General features: G+C 36.6%; 3 protein-coding genes and 1 long non-coding RNA gene across 8 annotated transcripts; 2 read left to right on the top strand and 2 right to left on the bottom strand.

Moving 5' to 3' along the window:
• Positions 1–2,013: 2,013 nt before the first annotated feature.
• Positions 2,014–7,234, bottom strand: GMII (golgi alpha-mannosidase II). 2 transcript variants are annotated; one of them, XM_086646206.1, is made up of 5 exons: positions 6,532–7,211; positions 5,892–6,041; positions 5,640–5,672; positions 2,616–5,379; positions 2,014–2,504 (listed from the first exon to the last, which is right to left on the bottom strand). In XM_086646206.1, the coding sequence occupies exons 1-4, from the start codon at positions 7,114–7,116 to the stop codon at positions 2,644–2,646; spliced, it is 3,504 nt and encodes a 1,167-aa protein (XP_086502332.1). In that variant the 5' UTR covers positions 7,117–7,211; the 3' UTR covers positions 2,014–2,504; positions 2,616–2,643. The 2 variants fall into 2 exon arrangements, with proteins under 2 accessions (XP_086502332.1, XP_086502331.1); XM_086646205.1 differs by having other exon boundaries at positions 2,014–5,379; positions 6,532–7,234.
• A 1,581-nt stretch (positions 7,235–8,815) lies between these two features.
• Positions 8,816–12,931, top strand: LOC147532572 (methyltransferase). 2 transcript variants are annotated; one of them, XM_086648303.1, is made up of 10 exons: positions 8,816–9,197; positions 9,261–9,355; positions 9,463–9,564; positions 9,911–10,015; positions 10,163–10,267; positions 10,351–10,489; positions 11,264–11,379; positions 11,467–11,523; positions 11,643–11,901; positions 12,010–12,360. In XM_086648303.1, exons 1-9 carry the CDS (start codon positions 9,035–9,037, stop codon positions 11,721–11,723), a joined length of 963 nt encoding a protein of 320 aa, XP_086504429.1. In that variant the 5' UTR covers positions 8,816–9,034; the 3' UTR covers positions 11,724–11,901; positions 12,010–12,360. The 2 variants fall into 2 exon arrangements, with proteins under 2 accessions (XP_086504429.1, XP_086504430.1); XM_086648304.1 differs by lacking the exon at positions 12,010–12,360 and adding an exon at positions 12,456–12,931 and having other exon boundaries at positions 8,923–9,197.
• A 1,138-nt stretch (positions 12,932–14,069) lies between these two features.
• On the bottom strand, positions 14,070–15,526 carry LOC147532571 (transcription factor MYB1R1-like). The gene is made up of 2 exons (XM_086650659.1): positions 14,968–15,526; positions 14,070–14,887 (listed from the first exon to the last, which is right to left on the bottom strand). Exons 1-2 carry the CDS (start codon positions 15,278–15,280, stop codon positions 14,310–14,312), a joined length of 891 nt encoding a protein of 296 aa, XP_086506785.1. The 5' UTR covers positions 15,281–15,526; the 3' UTR covers positions 14,070–14,309.
• Positions 15,527–16,296: 770 nt separating this feature from the next.
• Positions 16,297–19,359, top strand: LOC147532570 (uncharacterized). 3 transcript variants are annotated; one of them, XR_015228216.1, is made up of 4 exons: positions 16,297–16,400; positions 16,509–16,584; positions 17,572–17,658; positions 19,099–19,359. It is a non-coding gene; the product is annotated as an uncharacterized LOC147532570 (long non-coding RNA). The 3 variants fall into 3 exon arrangements; XR_015228217.1 differs by having other exon boundaries at positions 16,303–16,400; positions 17,575–17,658; positions 19,099–19,256; XR_015228218.1 differs by having other exon boundaries at positions 16,311–16,400; positions 16,490–16,584; positions 19,099–19,256.
• Positions 19,360–22,979: the final 3,620 nt, after the last annotated feature.

The raw sequence follows: 22,979 nt of genomic DNA, 5'->3' as shown, positions 1-22,979 counted from the left end.
TGTATTTTAGTTGTAGCCATGAGATCTATTTAATTACAACACTAATTACGTTAACTAATGTGGTTGACGGGTGGGGTATTGGGAATTAAAATTCTACTCTTAATTAAATTAAATTAGTGTAACTTTTTCCCTGAAGTCTTAATTAAAAAACGCAAATGCTAGATAATCCAGCAAATTCAACCCACTTGGTTGATAAGTACAACTGGACCGCACTTAGAAAATACGAATTTAGATAGAATCTGGACCGTTTATTTTGTGGTCCAGCTGTTGAATTTGCTGGGTTGTGTAGCACTTCCGTTAAAAAAACGGAATTGTACTCTTAATTAGGCTAATTGAGAAAATAACAAATAATAAAAGTACATCTTTGATGACTCTCTAAGTGACCTCCTTGTCTACGTGGTGAATAGATAAAAGGCATTTTGATCTTTCTCTTAAGTGGAAAGATCAAAATGTCCCTTATGTTATTAGGATGGAGTCACCAAGGAGGTACTTGTATAATTGTTATTATTAAACTTTATATAAAAGGGACAGATGTTCTTAATTTTCTTTTTGAAATTGATAAACGGGGTAAACCGGAAGCATTACAAGAAATAAAGCCTAAAATGAACAGAAAAGCAAAATAAACTAATTACAAATGATATCACCCCCACCTTTTTCTCATTCGCAGCGTTCCTCTCGTACCCAAACTCAGAATATGGTTCAACCCTTCCGGCAAATTCCTGATGTCCAGATGCGTCTCCCCATCACTTAACTTCATCTTCGATAAGAAGTCGGCTGCTTGATTCGTCTCGATATACGTGTTTAACCACACAAGTGTCAAATTGGTCTCTTAATCTCTTCACTCGTTTCCACACCCGCCTCGCCTTCAACGACACCTTAGGATTGGGCCTCACAAAAAGAACCCTGATATTAGAGGAGTCTAACCCGGCTCCAATATTACTAATTCCATATTCATGGGCCCAATTCACCTCTTTGGAGTTCATAAAGGAAAATGGTTTGTTTCTCTATCCTTGCCGTGGCTGCCTTTAGCACCTCTCCTTCCGAATTTCGAATAATTCCAGATGTTCCTACTTTTTTTTAGATTATATCTAGTTTTATACACGTTTCAGCAGCGACTAGATTAGAATCATGTTTAAAAACTGCATGTTGATCCAAATATTGATTAACTTTGACCAATCATGTCGAATCTCTACATATGTACGAGCGAGACCTTGAGTAAATCAACAAAAATGTGGACTTGAAAGAAACCTGCCACCTGAGCACTGACATGGAAGGTCTGTAGTAGCGGTTGCTGAAGAACTTTATGTCTGTCACTTTTTTGGTTAAAAAGTTCCAAGATTATTCGAGAGCGAGAAGTCCAAACAACCTACTTTAATATTTAGAAAGTGATTGGATAAATATGGTGCATCTTCAATCTAAAATTAGTTCAATTTAGAGCTCTTTTTTTTTTTTACAATCAACTTAATTTTTTTAGTCTGTCTATCTCACTTTAGGTTACAATGTAGTTCTACTCATTAATTGCATAAAAATGTGTAGTATAATTCTACTAATTAGTGATCAGATGTCTCACACAAAACTAACCGACTTGAATTGGACGGGATGTTACCACTTTCAAACGTTTTTTATTTCATCAAGCCAGTCGGATGGAACCCATCTCCAGGTTTCAGGTGTTCGTGAGCTCTACAGACTCGAGTGGCCATGACAGGTTTTAGATTTTCAAACTTTTTCCCCAGTCCTACCCTACCACACCTTTACTGTAGTTTGAATCCTTGAAAGTTTGTACAGGGAAAGATGTACAGATGGGTTCTGAGAAGAATGAAAGCTGATTAGTTGGCCAAAACCTATGGCCACCAGCAGTGGTGATGGATGCTGGCCTTGGGCGTGGATAGCTTCTAGGGCTCAATAGTGCTGCAGTGGTGAACAGGTCAAAAGCTTCATGAAACACATCCGCTCTTCCTCTATTAATTGAACTCAGACTAATTGTTTAGCTTCCCAAAGTCAGGAAAAACCAAGTTGAAGGAATATAAATGCTTGAACATTGGAATGACTTCGAAATGATCGATCAAAATTTTCTTACAACATGATTAAAACCAAATACCTGGAGTCAGAGTACTGAATCATTCTCATAGCATCTCGACTAAAAGATGAGATAGAACAAGACATTTGAGAATGATACTTATGTGTCTATTACATCCAGTTCCTTGCCGTATGGGTGTATTTTGGTGCTAGAACAAGTTAATAACTTTATGACCTAGTTTCTAGCAGATGCATGTAGTTCAGCATTTCCAGCCGACAGAGACTGAGAAGGAAGGATAAAGAGCAACAATCCATCTTCTTTAAGTTCTTGAGTAATAGACAAGTACTTTTTCATCGCTCCGTGGCCGCAAATTACTGGTCCAACAACTGCAACCATCCCAGATTTATTACAGCTTTAACTCGGCAAAAATGTTGCACGAAATATACCCTTTTAGGACTGACTGGTTTCTCTTCACAGTCTGAAACACCTGTTCATGTATCCATTTTAGGGTTTAGGGGTCGGGGGGGATAAATGCGTATAAGAGATGAAGGCTGGAAAACGGTTCTAATCTCAGTCTATATATAGAAGAAAAGTTTACACTGAAAAAGTGAATGAGTACTCTGGAATCACCGGTGCGGCTTCAACTCTAGTTTATAAGCTTGTATTTCCATGGGGGATATGACTACATGTCCTTCGTTTGTAAGATCTTCCGACTGCTCTAAATACCCAAGCATCTCCGTGTCGTCATGTAAGAGATTTAAGGAAGTTGCTCTTGCATTCGAGGCAGTGAGATTCTTGAAAATGCTGAACAAATTCATAGGCTCGTCGGCTACTCTTGTGCATTTGGTCGACTCTCCTTTTCGACAATAAGCAGAATCCCATTTCCATCTTTGAAGAATTAAAACGTATCTGGGGTCTTCAACTGGTTTCTGATAATATTTCATGGGATGAGGAACCTTGAAGCTAACAATATGCATGTCACATGGTAAGGAAGTTGCTAAAGGAGAAAACGACCGCGGTGGAGGTTGCACGGTTGTTTCCTGCGATTTCTTCGATATGAATGCACGGATTGGGTAGTTCAAGTGGGCTCCTACACGGTGAGAGAGAAGAGAGGGGTTGAGAGGTACCGGGGTTGAAACAGGGTCCGAAGTAGAGATGTTTGATTCTGTAAGTATGTGGAAAATTACTTTCATGGGCCGGTTATCCATTACTCCTTGTCCAAGCCCACGCCCGTCATCTCTCACTAATCGTCGATCCAACATAATCTCCAACCAACCATTTTTAAGGCTTGCCACACCTAATGACTGCCGGGAGTGGACTGAAAATCGATGGCCATTTGAGCCCTGCAAAAAAGCAAGAGATGGCATTGGGTAGTAATTTCCTTGCAGAGGGATCTTATCGTATGTCTCTCTCCGACTTATCTGAAAGCCATTCAAATCAGTATAGAAAACTCGTCCGCTATCAACATCTGTCTTGAATCTAGTTATCAATTCTCTGTCATTGAAGTTATGGCCCACAAGTTCTACATGATATTCTTTCTCAATGAGAAGCTCTTGAACAGAATTTTCTCCGTTATAGATACGGGTGCTATGAGAAACAGGGGACTGATGCCACTCCGTCTTCGGGTAAGAGTAAAACTCTTGCACCAAAGGACCCTCTGATATCACCATCTGCCCACCAGCTTGAGTTATCGGCCGAGCATCACCAGTGGGTTTAAATAGGTATGCACCACTTCCTTCACTAGAGTACATGCTGATCTCTTCTCCAATAAGGGTTTCAATACCATTCCTGCTCACTTTCTGCAACAACCCAAGCTTGGTATCGAAGGTTAGAGTTTGACGCCTATTCCTAATTTCTGCCGTGTTCCCTTCCAGTCTTGAGCAAGGATATGGGCTTGGGCATGGAAGTGGGTTCAGGTCCGTGATAAACTTAAGTTTCACTGGTTGGGCTCTTTCGCATCCGACAAACCCATTGGCAACATAATAAGTTTGCAACCCCAGAGCAGGAACAGAAGCTTGCCAGTAAAGTCGATGCCTGCCGGTAAATATATTTCCATTATCATGCTGCCATTCAGGAGCAACCTGACTTTTAACACAAGACCAATTCGAATCTATAACTGAAAAATCTGGCTTGTTAACAATGACCATCACTATCTCATCTCTTGTTTGCTCTGAAGGATTAAAGAGAATCACTGAATTAGCACTTCCTTTTGGAGCATTTATTGATCTATGCACTGGTTGAACATCATATCTTGACCTTACCTGCTGTGGCTCATAAGTTGAGGGATTCTGTTCCAATTTCTCGTGGCGGATGCCCAGTAGAAACTCGACAGATTTTGACATGAAAACTTGCAGATCTTGAAGAGACGCATGCATTCTTGTTCCGTAATCCTCGACTACATGATCTTTAGCAGTACCTGTTACACCATCATGATGCTGAAAAAGGGCTAAATTCCTCTTCGCTGCTGTTAACTTATAGGAGAAACTAGTTGGGAACTTTTCACACGATGATCTCTGGCAATAACCTAAAACTAAAGCGAGCATCATTTCTGATGCACGGAGTGTTTGTTCCAATACTCTATCGACTGCTTTGAAGAAAGGCCTAGAAACATAGTACCCACTCCAGTAGTCCTGTTGTCTATCAGCATAGGTAAAGAAATCACCTGATAGAGAAGGAAAACCCCCAACCTCGCCTGAACCTACCTCACCAGGACGAGAATAATTTATTCTTTCAGATTCCTCACGAAGGGTTGTGAAGTAATCCTCAAGAGTACCAAACTTTGCTTCAGCATTTAGATCCGGGTTTGAGTTGATAAAATCAAATAACATTTGGTAATTTCTAAACTGAGCTTCTGCTTCGTCTATACTGATGTACCGAAAATCGTCCCCTAGTGGAACGAGTAGAGTGTTTGTCCTATATAGAGTTGACTTCTTCTTATACTGATCTAATAGTTTGAGAGCTCTTTCCTTCACATTGTCCTGGTCTGTCTCAACTGGATGTTGTCCCCAAGGGCAAAGCTCATAAATAAAACCCCTCATTCGAGCAAAGTCGAACTCACAACAAATTGCAGGCTCAGGCCCACATGTATGTGGAATATCATAAGAATAAAAAGGCATCATATGAACAAAAATGTCAGTCGTTTCGTCAGCATCCCATGTCTGTCGCCATATGAACTCCAAATTCTTTTGCAGAGCTAGCTCCTTCTTTAGTTCATAGTGGGTTCTTTGGATAAGCATGTTCTCGAAACCCATACGTCGGAGTAGATATGCCATGGTAGACGAGTAACCGAAGGGATCAATTGCCCAAGCATTTTTTGGAACAACCCCAATAGTTTCATTTAACCACATATTTCCCTCTGTAATCTGATACACGAAATGTACAAACATCAGTGCACAACTTTAAATAGACATTCACCTTGATAATTCAGACTTTCTAACTAGTGGTACAAAGGCAACAGAAAAGCTTTCTACTAGCTCAACAATGAGTAAGATCACACAAAAAAATGCATGGCTTTTGGTATGTGATTTTATTGAATGATAAAGAAAATTTAATACTTAAGAGACAGCAAAACCAAATAAAGCTGTAAAATGAGAAGGAACAGTTGTCTACTATACTACTATACCTGCTCGATGATGGCAAAGTAATGTGAATTAGCCTGCAAAAAAAAGAGAAAAAGGGAAAACAGATTAACAAGGAAAGTGACGGTAAGTTTATTGATAGCGATAAGACAGAAACACTACAAAAACCCCCATTTCTTGAAATAGACAGATGTGCAAGGTCTTTGAAGAGAATATACGTGTGAAGCGTAAGATCAAGTTATCCTAACATAAACCTTAAGTAGAATTTACAACTATATATAAAGCAGGTAGTTTACCTCGTCATTCATCACCCAACCACCTCCAACAATTTCCAACTGCCCATTTTTAACTAAATTGGTAAAAGACTCCCTTTTTGCCGGCGATGCATCTCTCCACCATCGCTCCAGATATGACATCTCTTCCCATATAAACTTACGACGAATGTCCTACAAGTTTCAGTTCAAACAACAAAGTTACTACAAACATTTAATTATAGACATCATTGAAGAAGAAACCGAAGTTCCCCACCCTAAGTCTATTGTCGACATGACTTTCCAAACAATTAGAAGGAAGGACCCCTCCCCTCTACCAATTTTTCCCGCCACCGAACCAGTAGCTCCCATGCAACCTAGCCATTCTCTATACATATCCCCTACCATCGTGGGTCGCCCACGGAATCTCTCTCTCTCTCTCAGCATATATATATATATATATACATACCCATTTCTTATTTTCCACAACAAGGAACCTGAGCTGGAAGAGTAAATATTCTGAATAAAAAGAGTTTAAGGAAAAAACACCATGAAGGCCAAAAAGGGTACTTCCAAACTAAGAAATATCACCACAGAGACCAAACGAATACACTACCCTCAGATTAACAAATCCCAAATTCAGCATAAAGAAATGATATAAACCAAATTAGGATAAAGTTTTCACCTTAGAAAGAGAATCAATGATAGTATCCAATATATGTCGAGATTGTTGTTCATAATACTCTTCAACAGTCAATTTCCAACCCGGATCATTATGTGAATGAGGAACAACAAAGATCTTCAATTTCTCAGAATCCCATTCATCCCCTTTATAATTAACCCTCCACCCTTGTTTCCAAGGTCCACCATCAACATCTAAGAACTCGATCTTATCATAAAGATCTTTAGTTGTAATGTCAACAACAGCAGAAGATTGAAAATCACTACTTCCATTAGATGATAAAATGGGTTTTCTGTAAATGGGTTTTCGATTTCTAGAGAGAGAATAATTTGTTCTAAATTTAGAGTGAGAAGATAAAGGGTTTGGGATACCGTAACGAAAAACAATAACTAAGAAGAAAATGAAAGAGATCGATAGTCCTATATAGAAGAAATTTGAGAAAATGAAATCTACCAGAGAAGTTCGTCTGCGTGATTTACGAGTTAATTTTGATTTGGTGAATGAGGTGGGTAGAATTGAATTGGTCCATCCACCACCACCACCACCAGTACGCCGGTTATTGCCGGAGTAGGAAGAGAAGAAGGCCATGAGAAGATGAAGATGAAGATGAGAGAGACAGAGTGGTGGTGTAAGTTGTAATAGTGTTCGGATCTGCTGTTTTTGCTGCTACTTCTTTCGTATTTGCGTGAATTCCGAAATGACCCTCAGATATAATTAATTCGCTATTTACCCCCTATATTGTCCTTCTCTGTCACCCTAACAAACACTTCTGTTAGTTAAAAATTAGGGGAATGTTATTTTTCCTCAATATGTCAATTACACTATGAGAAGTGACCATGTGTGCCACCTCTTATAAACAATAGTATTATTGTATTAATGGTCACTTTTATACCCGATCTTAATGTCTTGATTCAATGGTTAAAAGAATTTCCTTGGTAGTTAACTTCATTTTCTTTCTTCATATCCTTCAACCTTAATTACTCTCTTCCTTTGGGTCTCTCCACTGATCTTCTTTCTTCCACTATGTGTCTGACCTTTCCGATCTGAAGATTTTAAATTCTCGGTAGTGTCTAAATAATTCTAAAAGTTGTTAACCTAGTGCATGAATTTAATGATTAAAAGCTCTAATTTTGTTACCAGCAGTAGTGATGCTTAAAAGTATTGACATAGTCAACCAGGGACGTATCTACTATAGGGCCAGGAGTGGCCCTGGCCCTTTGTCTTTCTCCACTTATTAAGTAGTAAGGGCTCCATATTTTGACCTTTTAAAGTATAGTGGCCCCCTTTAAACAATAACCAACCCAAGAACCAATTCTAATTTTAAGTGTTACCCACCACAAACTGACCTATTCTAATTACCACCGCCAACAATTCCAACCTTGCTATCCCGCCTAATGAGTGATATGATGTTATACTTTCATTTCTACCCGCCTATAATGGTCCTAAATTCTAGTTTTGTTACTTTTATTGTAACATCTACACTATGTTATAAAATAATTGTTATAATTAAGTATAAAGATTCAAACAGCTAGAAAGAGTAATCGAATCATTAAGAACGATTCAAAAGTGAAAAAAGTTAGTTTATTTTATTAGTCTATTTATTTTTCTTACCTTTTATTGTACGTGTAGCATTCGTACGTATGACATTTGTTAATTTACAGTTTAGGAAATCTTCTACAATCGATCAAAATTTTAAGAGAAAAAATGTTGACGTAGCAGAAAGACTTTCATCTTCTAATTGAGCTTGTGCTAATTCTTCCTATTTCTAGTGCAACGCTTTCTCATCTATGCACATAGTTAAAACAAGGCTATGCAACAAAATGAATGATAATTTTCTTATAAATTCTTTGTTTTTGTACATTGAAAACAAAAATTGTTCAAAAGTTTAGCCTAGAATCCATCATAGATGATTTTGGACATTTGAATTAGCTTCGTGTTCCATTTTGATTTTGTACTCCTGTGTCATTTTTGTATTAGTGTTTAATCTTTATAACTTATTAGATATTTTTAGGTGGTAATTTTGAATGATTAATTTCTCAAAAGTGTCAATGACTAGAATGGTTCGGCCCCTCCCAAACAAAAGTTCTAGTTCCGTCCCTGTAGTCAGCACTTAGTTGCTCCAAGTGGTTGATAGCGTTGACATAAACTCTGAAATCTTAGAGGTCTCAAGTTCGATTCCCGACAGAAGTGGAATCCATAATTTATTGAACTTAGATTTTATTTAAGGTATGAATAAAGTAATTTGATGACGGGCTTTAGGGTTGGTAGTTTAGAATGTTTTGTTTGAGGGGTCGATAGTTTGAAACCTTTGGTTCCGATTTTCCAAGACCCAAAAAGAACCGGAACCGGATAAGTTAGTTAGTTCCGACTTCCGAATAGTAGATATACTGATTTGTTCACAAATTGCAATCTGAATAGAGAACCGGACGGATAACCTCCTCTTTCCCCTGAAACAATTTCATCTCATACAAGCAAAGCTTATTACTAGTTAATCAGGGAGTTGAAAATGGCGATTTCATCTCTCACTCCTTCATTCTTTCATACATCTTTCTCTCATCATCTCTCCGATAATCGTCAGAAGAGCTTCAATTCGACTTGTCTGAATCCGCCGCCTTCATCAGTACTGAAGCATCGACGTTCCTCCATCATCATCTGCTCTTCTTCTACTAGTAACATCTCTCTCTCTCTCTTTCTCTCTCTATACATAGGTTACTAAATGAGTGGGGTTTCAGGTGCGAGCAATGACTTGTCGAGTGAAGAGAAGAAAGTATTACGAGAAAGATACGGATATGACCACGATGACTACTTAGCTCAAACCTATTCCAAGGTGACTCTATCAATTTCCTCTTTCTCCCCCAAATTTGTTTCTTTGTTTTTCACACTCAAGAAATAGTGTCTTTGTTTTGTCAAATTTGGGTTTTAATTCAAGTACAGACAAGGGGAAGAAAGAAAACTGACAAGACTGAAAAAAGAGGGAGGACTAGGGTTCCAACTGAGGATCCAAAGCCACCTCGAACTACTCATAAGTTACTTCAGGTATAAAACTTCTCAATCTTCGATTATGGAACCATTTACCAGAAAAGTAGCAATCTTTGATTTATAAACCTTACAATTTGGTTATTCTTGGGCAATATTGTGTGTATGAAAAACAAGTAAGAACATTTGATTGGAAAAATGAAGGTAAGAATGGATGAAATGAAGGGTTTTTGGAGTGACTTTTGCAATCATTATAATAATTAATGAAACGAACTTTTAATTGGAAAGTTCGGAGTTACAAGCTATTGTTTAGCAGCTTAGAACACATTCGGGATGATGAAACTGTAAGTTCTTCATTTAGTATTGTTAATGAAATTTGTGCTTCTCAATTTTGTTCCTATTGAAGGTTCTAGCAGGAAAGGCTCGACGAATGAAGTTACTTTCACCTAAAGGAATGGATGTAAGACCAATGATGGAAGTTGTCAAAGGAGCAGCCTTTGATATTTTGCAGGTATTATGGTTTCTTATAATTTCATGATCGTTAGAATTGCTTCTGAAATAATGATATAAAAAGAGTTACTAGTTTTACGGAAAGTTTCGTTGATTGTATCTGAAGTCTGAACTCGTAGTTGAAGAAAGTTTAGCCATCTTCCTATAGGTAGCTGGTGGGTGTCCTGTTTCTTTAAGGCCAGGTCGTTGGTTAGACTTGTATAGCGGAACAGGATCTGTTGGGATTGAAGCTATCAGCAGGGGATGTTCCGAGGTACCATTAGTTACTTGTTTAATATCTTGTTTAACCAACAAAGCTTAAGGAATACATAATCTCTTGTATCTTTTATGATTCAGGTGCACTTTGTTGAGATGGATCCTTGGGTTGTGTCTGAAGTTTTGAGACCCAATTTAGAATGGACTGGCTTTCTTGATGCTTCAGTTATTCACACAATCCGGGTCGAAAGTTTCTTGGAACGAGCTGAGCAATTTGTTGGTATGTGGATGACCTTATCTATTCTTTTGTTTAGAATATACTTCTTACTGCACGTCGGTAGATTGAAGGTACTATTTGCATTTGTTACTGTGAATATAATGCATGGTTAACCTATTAATTTGTTTTGCTCTTTATCTAATCTACCTTGTTCTTGTTGGAGTCAATCACTTGGAGTTTTCTATATCTGGTCCCTTTATATTTCACTAGAGATGTCATGTTTGAATTTATACATTCCACCTTTGCCCTTCATAATTGATAAAATAAAGTTAATTTTGTTTGTCGAATAAGAATTTGTGTACTTGTCCATGAACTTCAGTGTAGAATCACTCGTTGGTCTCCCATTAGATTTCCTAGGTAACCATGGAAGTTCTTGGCCATGAAATAATGGAGTCCAGGTGCCTTCCTATCGTCACTTGCCTCTCCTCGAGTAGATTTGCCTGACTACAAATGTTACTGTGGAAGCACTTCAAGAGATCTCAAGGTTGTACCTTATTTTCTCAAAAAACCCGATAAATGGAATAGAAGGAAATCATGGTCCAACTCTACTCTCTAGCTTTAGTCTATATCTAAACTATCTCTGCTGAAGAAAGTATGTGGGTGAAGGAAATGTTATATTTTCCTCAGAAAATTCTCCAAATCTGAAAAGAAACAAATGTACCGATATCTTGTTGATTATTGACTCTATATATCTTCACTCTTCAGTATGTTCTCTAGTTATCTTGACGAGTTTCTCTTTTCATATGTTGAAGCGAGAAAATATTTGGTTTTGTGCAGGTAAAAATGGTACATTTGATTACATTAGTGTCACACCTCCCTACACAGCAGTAGATTATAGCGTTTTAATGAGTCAAATCTCAGAGTCAGCTTTAATTGGAGAAGATACTTTCATCGTATGTTCCATACTCTACTCTGATGAAATTACTTATATCTTTAGATCTTCAAAGATGATTTTGTTATGTTAATCTTTGTGGTGCTAGGTTGTGGAGTATCCTCTCAGAACTGAAATGTCGGATACCTGTGGATGTCTTGTGAAGGTAGTATTTATCTCACCTCCATTTTATAGGATAACCAATATAAATTCTAAATGCCCACGATATGATAAAAAAAAACTAGAACGAGAACTCCTAACAAACCATGTAATAAATTATTGCAGGTCGCTGATAGACGGTTTGGTCGCACACACTTAGCAATATACGGACCTAGTTGGGCCCAGAAGAAGAAGAAATCAAATTAATTGTGAAGAATAGTTGCAGGAAAGGTCCTATACTCCTATTACAAGTTGAAAGTGGGGGTCTTAGAGACATCCTTTCTCATATATAGTTACCAAGAATCTTCTTCTCCACACAAAAATTTGCTCCAGCTAACTGTCTTACCATCTCTTGCATCAGTGGCTGTGGTTCTACACTTACAAGGTAATCCCACTTCCATTTTTTGCCTATAAAGAAATGGTCCTAAATTCATCTTTTTCATTTTTATTGAAATCCTGAAGTGTAGTTATCAATTGCAACCAACATATATAGGTACATTTGAATGGCATGGTTGTGGAACTTGTATACATTCGATGAACAAAATCAACTTTATTATAAACAAATGAAGCTTGTATGAGAAAAGAGTGTCTTTCTGTAACGTAACCGTTGTGAGTTGTGGAAGAGGATTCTTTTATTAGTGCAGAGAACCAAAGAGGAGCAGGAGTGGCAACCACAGCCGTTAGCAGTTCATAATAATGATTTCTTTCTTAGAAATCATTATTATGTCTTGAAAAGACACAACGGTGGACTTTCATCGTTTCTGTTTTTTTCTAGTTTTAACTCAATTATTGAACTTTGTATTTTTAATCATACCCTGTTCAATGGAAAAAGCATTCCAAGTAATAATAGTGTTTTGACTGTGTGTGTGTGTGTGTGTGTGTGCACGCACGCACGCATGAATGTTCTATGGTTTTTTGAGTTTTTGAGATGCTTTGCAGGACATTTTGGCTTCTCGGCCATGACACTCTTTGGGGCACTTGCAACGACATCTCTGCACTAAATTCTGATATGATTGTCTTGTGCGAAGTTTTGGTGTCGTTTTGCTAGCAGTTGCCAGCACCAACATCATCGAGAACACCATTGAGACGAATTAAGTGCAAAAAATTATCACCTTAAGTGGCCCAAATATGTTGCAGAAATTGCAAATGGAGCGTTACCGAAAAGTGCTGCAAAAACATTGCCAAAAGTTAGCGAATGACTAATTAACTAAGTCATCTAATCGTATTTTATAAGTTTATTTTAGGAAGACCCTTTGACTCATCTCCATGATTTTTATTTCTGAATGCGGAGCACAGGAAAACTAGTCTTGTTACTCTTTATGCACCCAATCTGTAAAATATAAAGCTAAAGGCAAGTGCTCCGTCCAGTTTAGGTTCAAAAACAAGCTACCTAAGCTTTCTGTGGTTCCTCTTCAGTTCAATTTTTTTTTTTTTTTTGCTTTTTTTTTCTCTAATTGTCAAGTTCAAGTTCAGGCTTGTAGAAAGTGCAAAAAGATATCCAATCACTTCCACCTTTAAAGGGAACAACTTTCACACATAAACTTCATATGAGATAGTCTATTGTGAATGTGACAGAACACCAAGGATGAAACTTCTTATCTGTGATCTTCACAAAATGGAATTATTGTAATACAAAATTCTTCGAAAAAGAACATGATCAATCCTTGTACATAGGAAAAAAAAAGGATTCTTAAATTTAGCTCTATCATTTAAAATTTAGCTCTATCATTTGCTCAAATGAACTCGATGCCATTCTTATGAACTTTATAACCCAAACCACATAATCAAAACTCAAAACGATCTATTGGTTCGCTTTCTTGATTCTTTGTGGATTTGGGTGGTGAAATTCGATAAATGTAGAAGGATGAAGATCGTGATCTATGCAGGTGTGACGAGTAAACACAGAACATGACCGGTCTGTCTCGTTTCTGCTTCCTTCGTCTTTCATGTTTTTCTCTGGAAATCCAAGAGAGGCAGAAAGTGGAGAAAAGAGAGAGAGAGGGTTCTGGCCTTCTTCTCATGAGAAATTTCAAAAGTTAGGTAAAAGTTATAAATAGGAAGTGAAGAGATATCTTGATAAAGACATTTTCCTGAAATAATAATGGCCCATCGAGCACCCCTCTCACTTTTGTTTGACATAATCAAATTCCATTCTCTCCTAGCTATGATTATTTAATCTTTCTCCCCCTTCCTCAACTATGGCTATATAATTGCCAACAAATAAATAGACTAGTTTTGATCCTGTGGTTGCAATTTTTTTAGTTGCTTTCAAAAAGAAAATACATGAGTTCTGGCTCAGTTGTATGTGCATCTCTTTGCGTATTCATTTTTTACATCCGATTAAAAAAGAATGCAATTTGCCTTATGTTTTTCATAGCATTCGATTTTTATCGAAAGAGATCACATTTTTTTTCCATAGTCGCTACAAGCTTATTTGTTCCATCAACTTGATGTATCGACGTCATATTAAGTTAAGATGTTTCATAGAGGTTATATTTTTTTTATTTCGTGCTCTAATATAATAGATGTCCTAAATGTAATGAATCATTCAAATAAAGAACAAAAAGTGTGTGTCCATTAAAACTCACAATTATACTAATATATTTTTAGAAAATTTGATAGAATACACTTCTATCTATTCTTCCCCCTCGCGAAAAATGACTTCCATATAGAATATATTTCCTACTCTGTTTCAAAGAGAAGAGTCATAAATAAACTGAGTAATAAACTTCAACCCAATCTCTCTCTCTTGTTCACTTGTTAAATCTTTAGCATCAATCAATCTAATGATCTTTAAGAAACCCTAATAACATTATTCAGATCAATATCACCTCCTCCTCCATTAGTTAAACTATTCTTAACCTGAAAACCAGAGTTTATTACTGTTGATGATGACGACGATGTTGTTTGTTGTTGTTGTTTTGGTTTGTGATCATGATCCAATGAAGTAACAAGATTGAACGATTCTGATGATTTTGAATTCAAGTTAAGATCATTCATCTTTGTTGATGGTGGAACCGGAAACAGAGGAATTGAATTAATTACCTTCATATGAGTTTTTGTTTGATCAGATAATGGCTCAATTGAAATTCCATTAACTGGTAAAATCATTCCCGAACTGGAATTTGACTGTGGATCTGCTTGGAGTTTTTGAAGATTTTCTTCTTCTGTTGTCATATCGAAAAGACTAGACCTTCGTCGTCTTCGATTGAGATTAGTACGTCTGATAAAATACTTCTGAGCATGACTTGCTACTTGGGTAGGTGTTCTTGTCTTCACGAAATTTCTAGAAATTCCTCTCCAATCTCCTTTACCCACTTTCTGTAACCCTAGTAAGAATAATCGATGTTCTTCTTCCGTCCATGGTGTCCCTAATTAACCAATACAAAACCCTAAATCAATACAATTTGACACATAAATACAGAGAGAGAGAGAGAGATCTGAAATTTACCTCTTTTCCGATCACGGGTTCCGGTGGATTTATGAACAACATCATCAGAGGCGTAACCGGCGGCAACAACATCATGATTTGATTCATGAAGTTTTTTATACTGAGAAAGATTACTCAGACTGACACTCTTTCGAATCGGATTCGGATTGGAACCTTGAGTGATTCGAACACCGAAAAGCATGAAACTATTGTTCTTACATTTGCCGCCGTTAATTCCACCTCCGGAGTTTTCATTGACGTCATCACCACCGGTTCGGCCACTGAAATCAGGGGAGTTAAGGGCGTCGCCGGGCGGCGGAGAGTTTGTAGACATGAAGTTCTTACTAGGGTTTTGAAGAAAGGGATTGAAATTGGAAGATTGAAGAAAGGAAAGGTGTCTTTAAATATGAGGAAGATTTGTTGGATTGATTTCCTAAAAATCTTATTAGCTTCTTTATTTAGGATGAGAGTTATCTTAAAGATTTAGGTCTAAAAAATAGTAGGAAGAAATGAGGAGTCAGCTGTCAGCGCGTGTTTGGGGTAACTTTGGGATAAGAAAGAGGAAAAAATTGGAGGATATGGTTATTGGTTTTGGAAAGGGTAACTAAAAAGTATTTTTTTTTTCTTTTTTGGTGAAATCATGAAATGGAAACAAAAAAAAAAAGAGATTATTCTATTTTGCTCCCTAACGATGACCAATTCACCAAAATGATCCCTTCAAGATGACCAACTTTTAATATAAATACTTTTTTAACTTTTATGTTAGTCAATTTCAGTTAACTTTAACAGTTGGCCAATTCTTTCCCATTAACCCCTCCTTTCAAATATTCTAGTATTTTCTTGTTCTTCCCTCCTCATTTTTTTTTTCTCTTCTTCTTCTTTTTTATCTTCTTCTGTCGTTTTCTCTTTTTTCTTCATCCTCTCCTTATTTTTTAGTTTTGGTGAAAGAGTTTCCCCTTCGTCAAAATCCTCCCAAACAGATCTGGGACTTGGGAGGAAACCAAAACGAACAGTTCGTTTGGTTTGACATTGATAATACTCCACTTATGGAGGAATTTGATATTTAAAAAGTTTCATTGACGAAGGTTGTCATTCACGAATCCAACTACCAAGAATTGTAACGTCCCGTGCTTTCGATTCAGAAAATATAAGACTAAGGTTAGGCGAAGGGCCATTTGAAGTTTAGAGAAAGTTAGGACAAGGACTAAATAAACAACTGGTGCAGAATTTAGGATGTTTTCTGCGACCAGGAAATATTTAGGGGCTGCTTTGCAAGTTGATAGAAATTGAGGGACTAAACTGTAAATTCGAGTGGATAAGTTGTAAACCAAAAAATCAGATTTTCTTTCTCTCCTTAAACCGATTGAGATTAGGGCTTAAGCTCAAGGGAAGAAATTGATTAAGATTGAGAGTTTGGGTGAATTTTAAAGAGAAATTTTGAGTTCAATCAAGAAGTAAGTGTTGTTCTTAAGCTTTTTTGTTTAGGTTTTTGATGGAAACTTAATTTTCTCTCTCTATGATGTTGAATTGAGTTTTAATGGAGTTTTCTTCATGATTTGAAGAACTTGGTGAATTGAAGAGGAATTACAAGAGACTAATCAAGAGGAAACTATCTAAATCAATTTTATTGGAATCAAGGTAAGGAATTTTGATCCCTATGGTTGTATAATGAATTTTTAAGGGTATTTCCTTACCTTTATGTGTGATTCTATGATGTTAGTTAACTTAAAGAGTTATGAAGTTATGTATGAAGAATCAAGTGGATGAATAGGTCAAGACTTGATGAAAAACAGTAGGTTTAAGAACAAAACTGCTACTGTTTTTGGGTGTTTAGACAGTCTTAAAGGCTTCGGAAGAATTTCGAGTCTTCATAGATATTATAGCTCGTCTCGTTCCGATTCCAGAAACATATTATAATGATTATTCGGAGTTCGGATGAGGATGATATGATGGGTAGAGTATGCAGCATACGAGCAGTAAAACTGATGCACTGCTGCGTATCTTTTACGTTTTTCCGGCATGTTTTAGTCGTAATTAGGAAAAGACACCTGAGAATGAAATGCTAGGAGTGAAGTTAACTTTCCGAAAACTTAAGAATCAGTTGAATCGGATTAAGGACTAAAGAGTATTGTTTGTTTGAGTGCGCAGTGCGCAATCAAGACTACTTTGTGTGTTTATGCATTTTGGATACGGTTCATTCGGATTTTAGCAAAGAGAACCGATAGAAATGTTAAAGGGCATAAATATACTTTAAGCGATATATGATTCAACTTAATTGAGTATGACAACGAAAGTTTTTAAATGGTCGAAAGTACTCGGTATAGTCGATTTCGTTACAAGGAACAACTTCGGAATAGTTTGGTTTATAACGGAACCTAATATAGGTTGGATTTGTATATTAAGGGTGTGAATAAGATATTCGTGTTGCCAGAGTGAAGGTGACTCTTGTGACCTCGGAATCACATAATAGACTTTATGGAATCGTCCAATGGTTTAGGACGCAAGCTAAGTAATGAATGTTATATCGTTTATGGGTTCTTCAGATATATTGTCTTCTTAGTTTGCAAGATCTCCTCAGACAGTTTTCTGACTGTCAATTGACCGTCTTGTTCCTTGTACTTTCAGCAGGAAGCGAATACTACTTAGAAGAGAGACCCGAGGAGTCCGAATCTCAGGTGGACGACAACGAACCGGAAGTGTACTACATCTGAGGTAGGATCCTATGAATCTTACTTGGAGCACGGGTATTCCCCGTTACACCATTTTATATATATATTTAGTTTTTATCTTTTTCTTTTTCTTTTCCGTTCTTTAGTTAAAATTATGACATAATATGCTATGGTGGGAATGTATGTGGTGTGTTGTGTGTTATGGATGTTTATCTTTTAAAAACAAATTGGTTTTTCTGAAAAATAATCACATGGAGGCGGAATCGCTTGATCTGTGTGATCGTTTTGTGTGAATTGTAAACACGTGGTGGCGGAATCGCTTGAGCTGCGTGTATAACATGGAGGCGGAATCGCTTGATCTGTGTTACGTGTATTGATTGTTTGACGTCGGGCATTGGTTGGTCCCCTTGTTTATATTTCTGTTATGGATTAGCCATGAATTCATGTTAAGGGTTACACTCGGTGCGTGTGGCCAGCCGTTTGGTAACGACCATTCTTGTTTACCCGGAATGGGGTCCGAGAGAGATTGGGAGTTGGGGTATTCCGACCCTTGGAGTGATTAGGGGACTGACCAGTGCCATGTTTGTTTATTTATTCTGCTAAGCCACTGGTGTTTGTGGTTTGAATTCTGTATGATATGTGATTGATACTTACAACATTTTCACCGAAATGAAATAGGGTGCTTACCCGAGTTTTCGTAATAAGAAAATACTTAATCCCTGAAAGTGGAAACTTGTAAAAGCTTGGCTTTAAACAGGGTTTACCCTACCTTGAGATGCGAGAACGCTCTTCTCCTTTGGTGGATGTTACCTGTTAGGAGAGCTCTGTTCTTGTAGCTTTGGGAGTCACTCAGATCATTTAATATTATTATAGGTTCATGCATATGTTTGGGTATTCTTCGAATGGTTAATGAGTTACCTTGCGAGGGAGCGTCAGATCTGGCCGGAGGTAGGACGCGCCTCAAGACGAGATAATTGTATCGCCGTGGGTATATGGCTCTACTTCACGACGATACTCTTATAGTCGTCTGGGTAAGTCATAGCATATTCTAAGCGTATCGTTGTTTGAGTGGGATTTATTATTCGATGCGTATTGAGATCACAAGTTAGCCCGATGGGCGATGATGACGAAGGGAGAGTTACGGAAGCTCTTACCGGGGTATTACGTGGATCCATGTGTACACTGCAGTAGTCAACTGTTCGATAAGGCGCCGCCTGCCTACGTACTAACAAAGGCCTAACGGTTCTTCCTAGCCGAATAGTAGGTGACCCCGACTGAGGGCGTATTCAGTCATGATCTTGGTAAGCTAGAAGAATTATCTTGCTGTATTGCCTTGCTTGATGTGCATAATATCTATTTGTACTATTGTATCACCTAAACTATTGTTTTATTAAAATGTTGATGTGTGGTGCGGGTAGGATGTCTAGGTATCCTACTGAGCTAACTTTCGAGTTATCTCACTCCTTCATTTGTTTTTGTTCAGGTACTATAGTTCCAGATCGATCTAATCTTGCTTGTGAGCAACTGGTGATGTGAGATCGATTTGTTTTTGTATATTTTGAAGTTATGTATATTATCAGAACGAAGAATATATATGTATCACTGTAGTATATAGTAGGTGCGAGATGTTTGGGGTTTGTAGTTTGTTTTGTCGTGATATGGGTTTATGTGCATGTATATATGTATGTTTTGGCAGGTTTTACAGGTTTTATAGACTCAATTTACAGAGGAAACTCTGCCGAAATTTAGTCTCGTCTTTTTGACTTTTAGTTCGTTTTCAAAAACTATGATTTCTTATTAGATTTCCGCTGCTTCATTTTATTTGTTTGATAACAGAGATAAGTGTGTTGGCTTTGGTTTATTTTAGAAACTCTGTTTAAGCGAGACTGAGACTTAGTTTCTTTTATAAACTGCCGGGCAAACCGTGTCTCGAAACACGGGGCGTCACAAGAATCATTTGCTCGTATATGAATGTTACACGAAGATCTGATGATTTTTAACAAAATCCATACTCCTAAGCTAAATTGTTTTCTTTATTTTTGTCAGTGATGCGAAATTTTGACCAATCGGTTATCTTAACGATGAAAAATTCTCGGTCAATAGATGTTTATAAAAATGAAGATTTGTCGTTCTTTTGAAATTCTCTTTCAAAAAAGTTGTATATTCTTTTAAAAGTCTCAATCAATGCTATCATTTGCTTGCAAAAATTTCAAGAAAATGTCAAGTATACATCTTCATCCTTAAAAACATCTATTGCCTGACAATCTTCATTGTTGAAATTTTGAGATTTAACTAAAATATTGTTATATGACTCGAATGATTCTTGATAGTTTGATTCATGAATGTCAATCTCTTCTATTAACAAAATTTCTTCAATATCAAACTTTTGTATTAATGAAATTTTATCAACCTCAACTTTCTACAGTTATAATAATATTTTTACAAATATAAAAAAGAGTGATCTCTATATATTGAATTGTTTCTATCTGCTCTAGAAATATCACCAACCAACAAGAAGAAACTTAATTAAATTTTAGTTTCGATAGAAATTTCAGTACCATCAAAATAGAAATATTTTGGTCATTTCGAATTGAGATTTTTTGAAACTTTGGTGAAAACTCGATACTCAACCGCACGATACCCGAGAAACCCGAAAAGTTTGACGAACTTGGACGAGTTTTGAACAATAGGATTTTTTAAATAATCCGCCCGATTAAACCCGAAAGCCCGAATGGACAGAGAGTTTCAAAGCCCGACCAACCCGACCCGACGAATGACATGAACCCGATCGGCCCGACCCGGACCGATTCCCACCCCTACTTAGGCTATGAACTTTGTGAACTCCTACCTATCATCTATTCCATTATTTTCACGTGCCATAGGTGGAAAACAAAAACATGTTTTAAATATAAGGTCCGACGAGGCACCCGGTCATATTGCTATTGGCACTTGCGTTTAAAGGACAAAGATCGATCCGTTTGAGAGCCAAAGCAATGGTTCAAACTGGTCCAGTCCGATCCCTTGCTTTGGGTCTTGGGTTACTTGTCTAAGACTCTCTGCTGGTTCGAGGTCAGTCTGAAGGTATTTCGATTTCTACCACCAAAATTTCAACCGCAACAGTAAAATAACATGATGTTGGTTTGGAATCAAGATTGGGTCATTAAGTAGAATTTAAAGTTTGAAATCAAAGTTATTTCCATGGGTTACTCCTTTTCTCTCTCTAAAACAATGTTCTTTCTCTATTTAACTCTCCATTTTGAACCGATGATGGTGGATTTTGAATCAAAATTATTTTCATGATGGCGTGATGATAATGATAAGAATGTTGTTATAATGTGATACTATTTAATTGTCAATAATCAAACCCGTAACCAAAAACCAACACTACTGATCCTTATTTCGACAGATGTTGCACGGCTTCTAGGGTTTCAAAATCCTGCAAATCGAGTTGAAACATCTCTTATAAAAAACCTAAGACTTTTAGACAAAAATCTTTGAATCTTCAAAAACCCCTAATATGTTGAAGTAAAAAGCCTAAAAAAGGTACCATGTTAAAATTTTAGAGTTCAAGAAAAAATTATCTTTGTCTTTGTGAATGGTTCTTCTCACATTTTCTGTGTATAAAAATACAGTAACTAGAAAAGAAAGAGATAAATTCTAAGACTAAATTATAGTGTATCTGTGTCCACTTAAAGTATTTTTCCACAATTAGATTTTTTGTTATTTCAAAAAAAAAATTTCTTGTTTCATAAGTTGTCCATTTAAGATTTTTCTTTGGAATGGACTACGTTCTACATTAGTCATTACGTGACACTGATACATCATCAAAATGTGATAAGCACGATAGTTGTCGAAGTTAAACTACAAATAAAAGAGGTCTGAAGCCCAACAACATAATAAAGAGGACTAAAGCCCAACACACTTATTATTTATACCTTTAATAATCCACGTTCAATAACCATAGATTCCACTTCCTGTGAAATCGAACTCACAACCGCCAGATATTTGGAGTTTATTTCAACACTTTCAACCACTTGAGCAACCAAGTGTTGACATCCACTCCACGTAAGAAATCAGTTTGTCTATATATTGTCATTTTTTCATGAAAGATTCATTTCATTATATATCATGATTTTACAGGTTTCATTACAAGTCACAACTTTACATGAGTTATAGTGATTTCGCCTCAAATAACATATATTTATTTACATGAATGGATATGGATATATTAGGTCCTTAACCTGCAAACTAACTTTAGAGGCCATGTAAAGTAACAAGAATGCCTTTCTATGGGTAGAAGATAACATAAATGCAACGATAACTACTTTATTTTCAATAAATAAAAACATAAAAAACTGTTCATTCCGTCCCAAAATAAATGATCTATTTTTTTTTCTATTTTAGTGCCTCATATCTAAAAATAAAGGATTTTTTTTCGCTCTTTCCGATAATACCACTACTTTAAATTTAATGACAACTTTATCTAAAAGTAAGTTAAACTTTTTTATTATATGGTAAAAAAGTTAATGAGACGACAATTAGAAAAATCATGTTATTTTTTAAAGTCAAACTCTAATTAATGATGTTCCCTTAAAAAGTTGGGTTTTTAAAATAGGTCATTCATTTTGGGACGGAGAGAGTACTTTATTGTTAAAAATCTAGTAACTACATTGTATAATGTTGTAGAGAACTCATAGGCTCTACCACCAATACACCAAACATCCCACAATCGAATTTTTGAGGGACACAAGGAAATGTTTAAGAAGCCATGTGACCGTTTCAACAGAAAAAAAGGTCAACATTTGATTGTCCAAATGGTTGATAGTGTTGTCATAAAATCCAAAATTTTAGAAGTCTCGAGTTTGATTCTCAGAGGAGGTGATGGTTATTGAATTTGAGTTATTAAATGTATAAATAATGTAATAAGTTTGTCGGAAGACTTTCTCATTGGAAAAGGAAGTAGGAAAATGTCAGAATTTTTTCCTTAAAAAGATGTGAAAACGATTTTTCACACCCTTTCACTTTATGCCATCTCTCTCCTCTCATTTTATTCCATCTTTTCTTGTTTTTCCCTCTCAACTACCTCCCAAACTCATCACTCTTCGCGTTCTCTCTCTCTCTCATTGAAACTTGCAGGTTGATTCAAGGTTGATATTCAAGGATGATGATCTTGCAAAACCTAAACCCAAATTCAAAATCAATTTTCTGTCTCAGATCGAACTGCTTCCGTGATCCCTAAAATATGATGTTGTTGATCTAGGGTTTTCCTTTTCTTCAACAGAGAATTCTCATGTGTGGGAAAAAACGATGAAGTCACAACTCACGGTTCATTTGAACTATCTGGGCTGAAAGAAACATGGATTA

This window comes from Eschscholzia californica, unplaced genomic scaffold, assembly GCF_041429995.1.
Source record: "Eschscholzia californica isolate CP2 unplaced genomic scaffold, dmEscCali1.0.p SCAF_6, whole genome shotgun sequence".
In the NCBI taxonomy this organism is placed as follows: domain Eukaryota; kingdom Viridiplantae; phylum Streptophyta; class Magnoliopsida; order Ranunculales; family Papaveraceae; genus Eschscholzia; species Eschscholzia californica.
The sequence above is the reverse complement of the archived record's forward strand: the minus strand, read 5'-3'. Positions and strand labels throughout refer to the sequence as shown.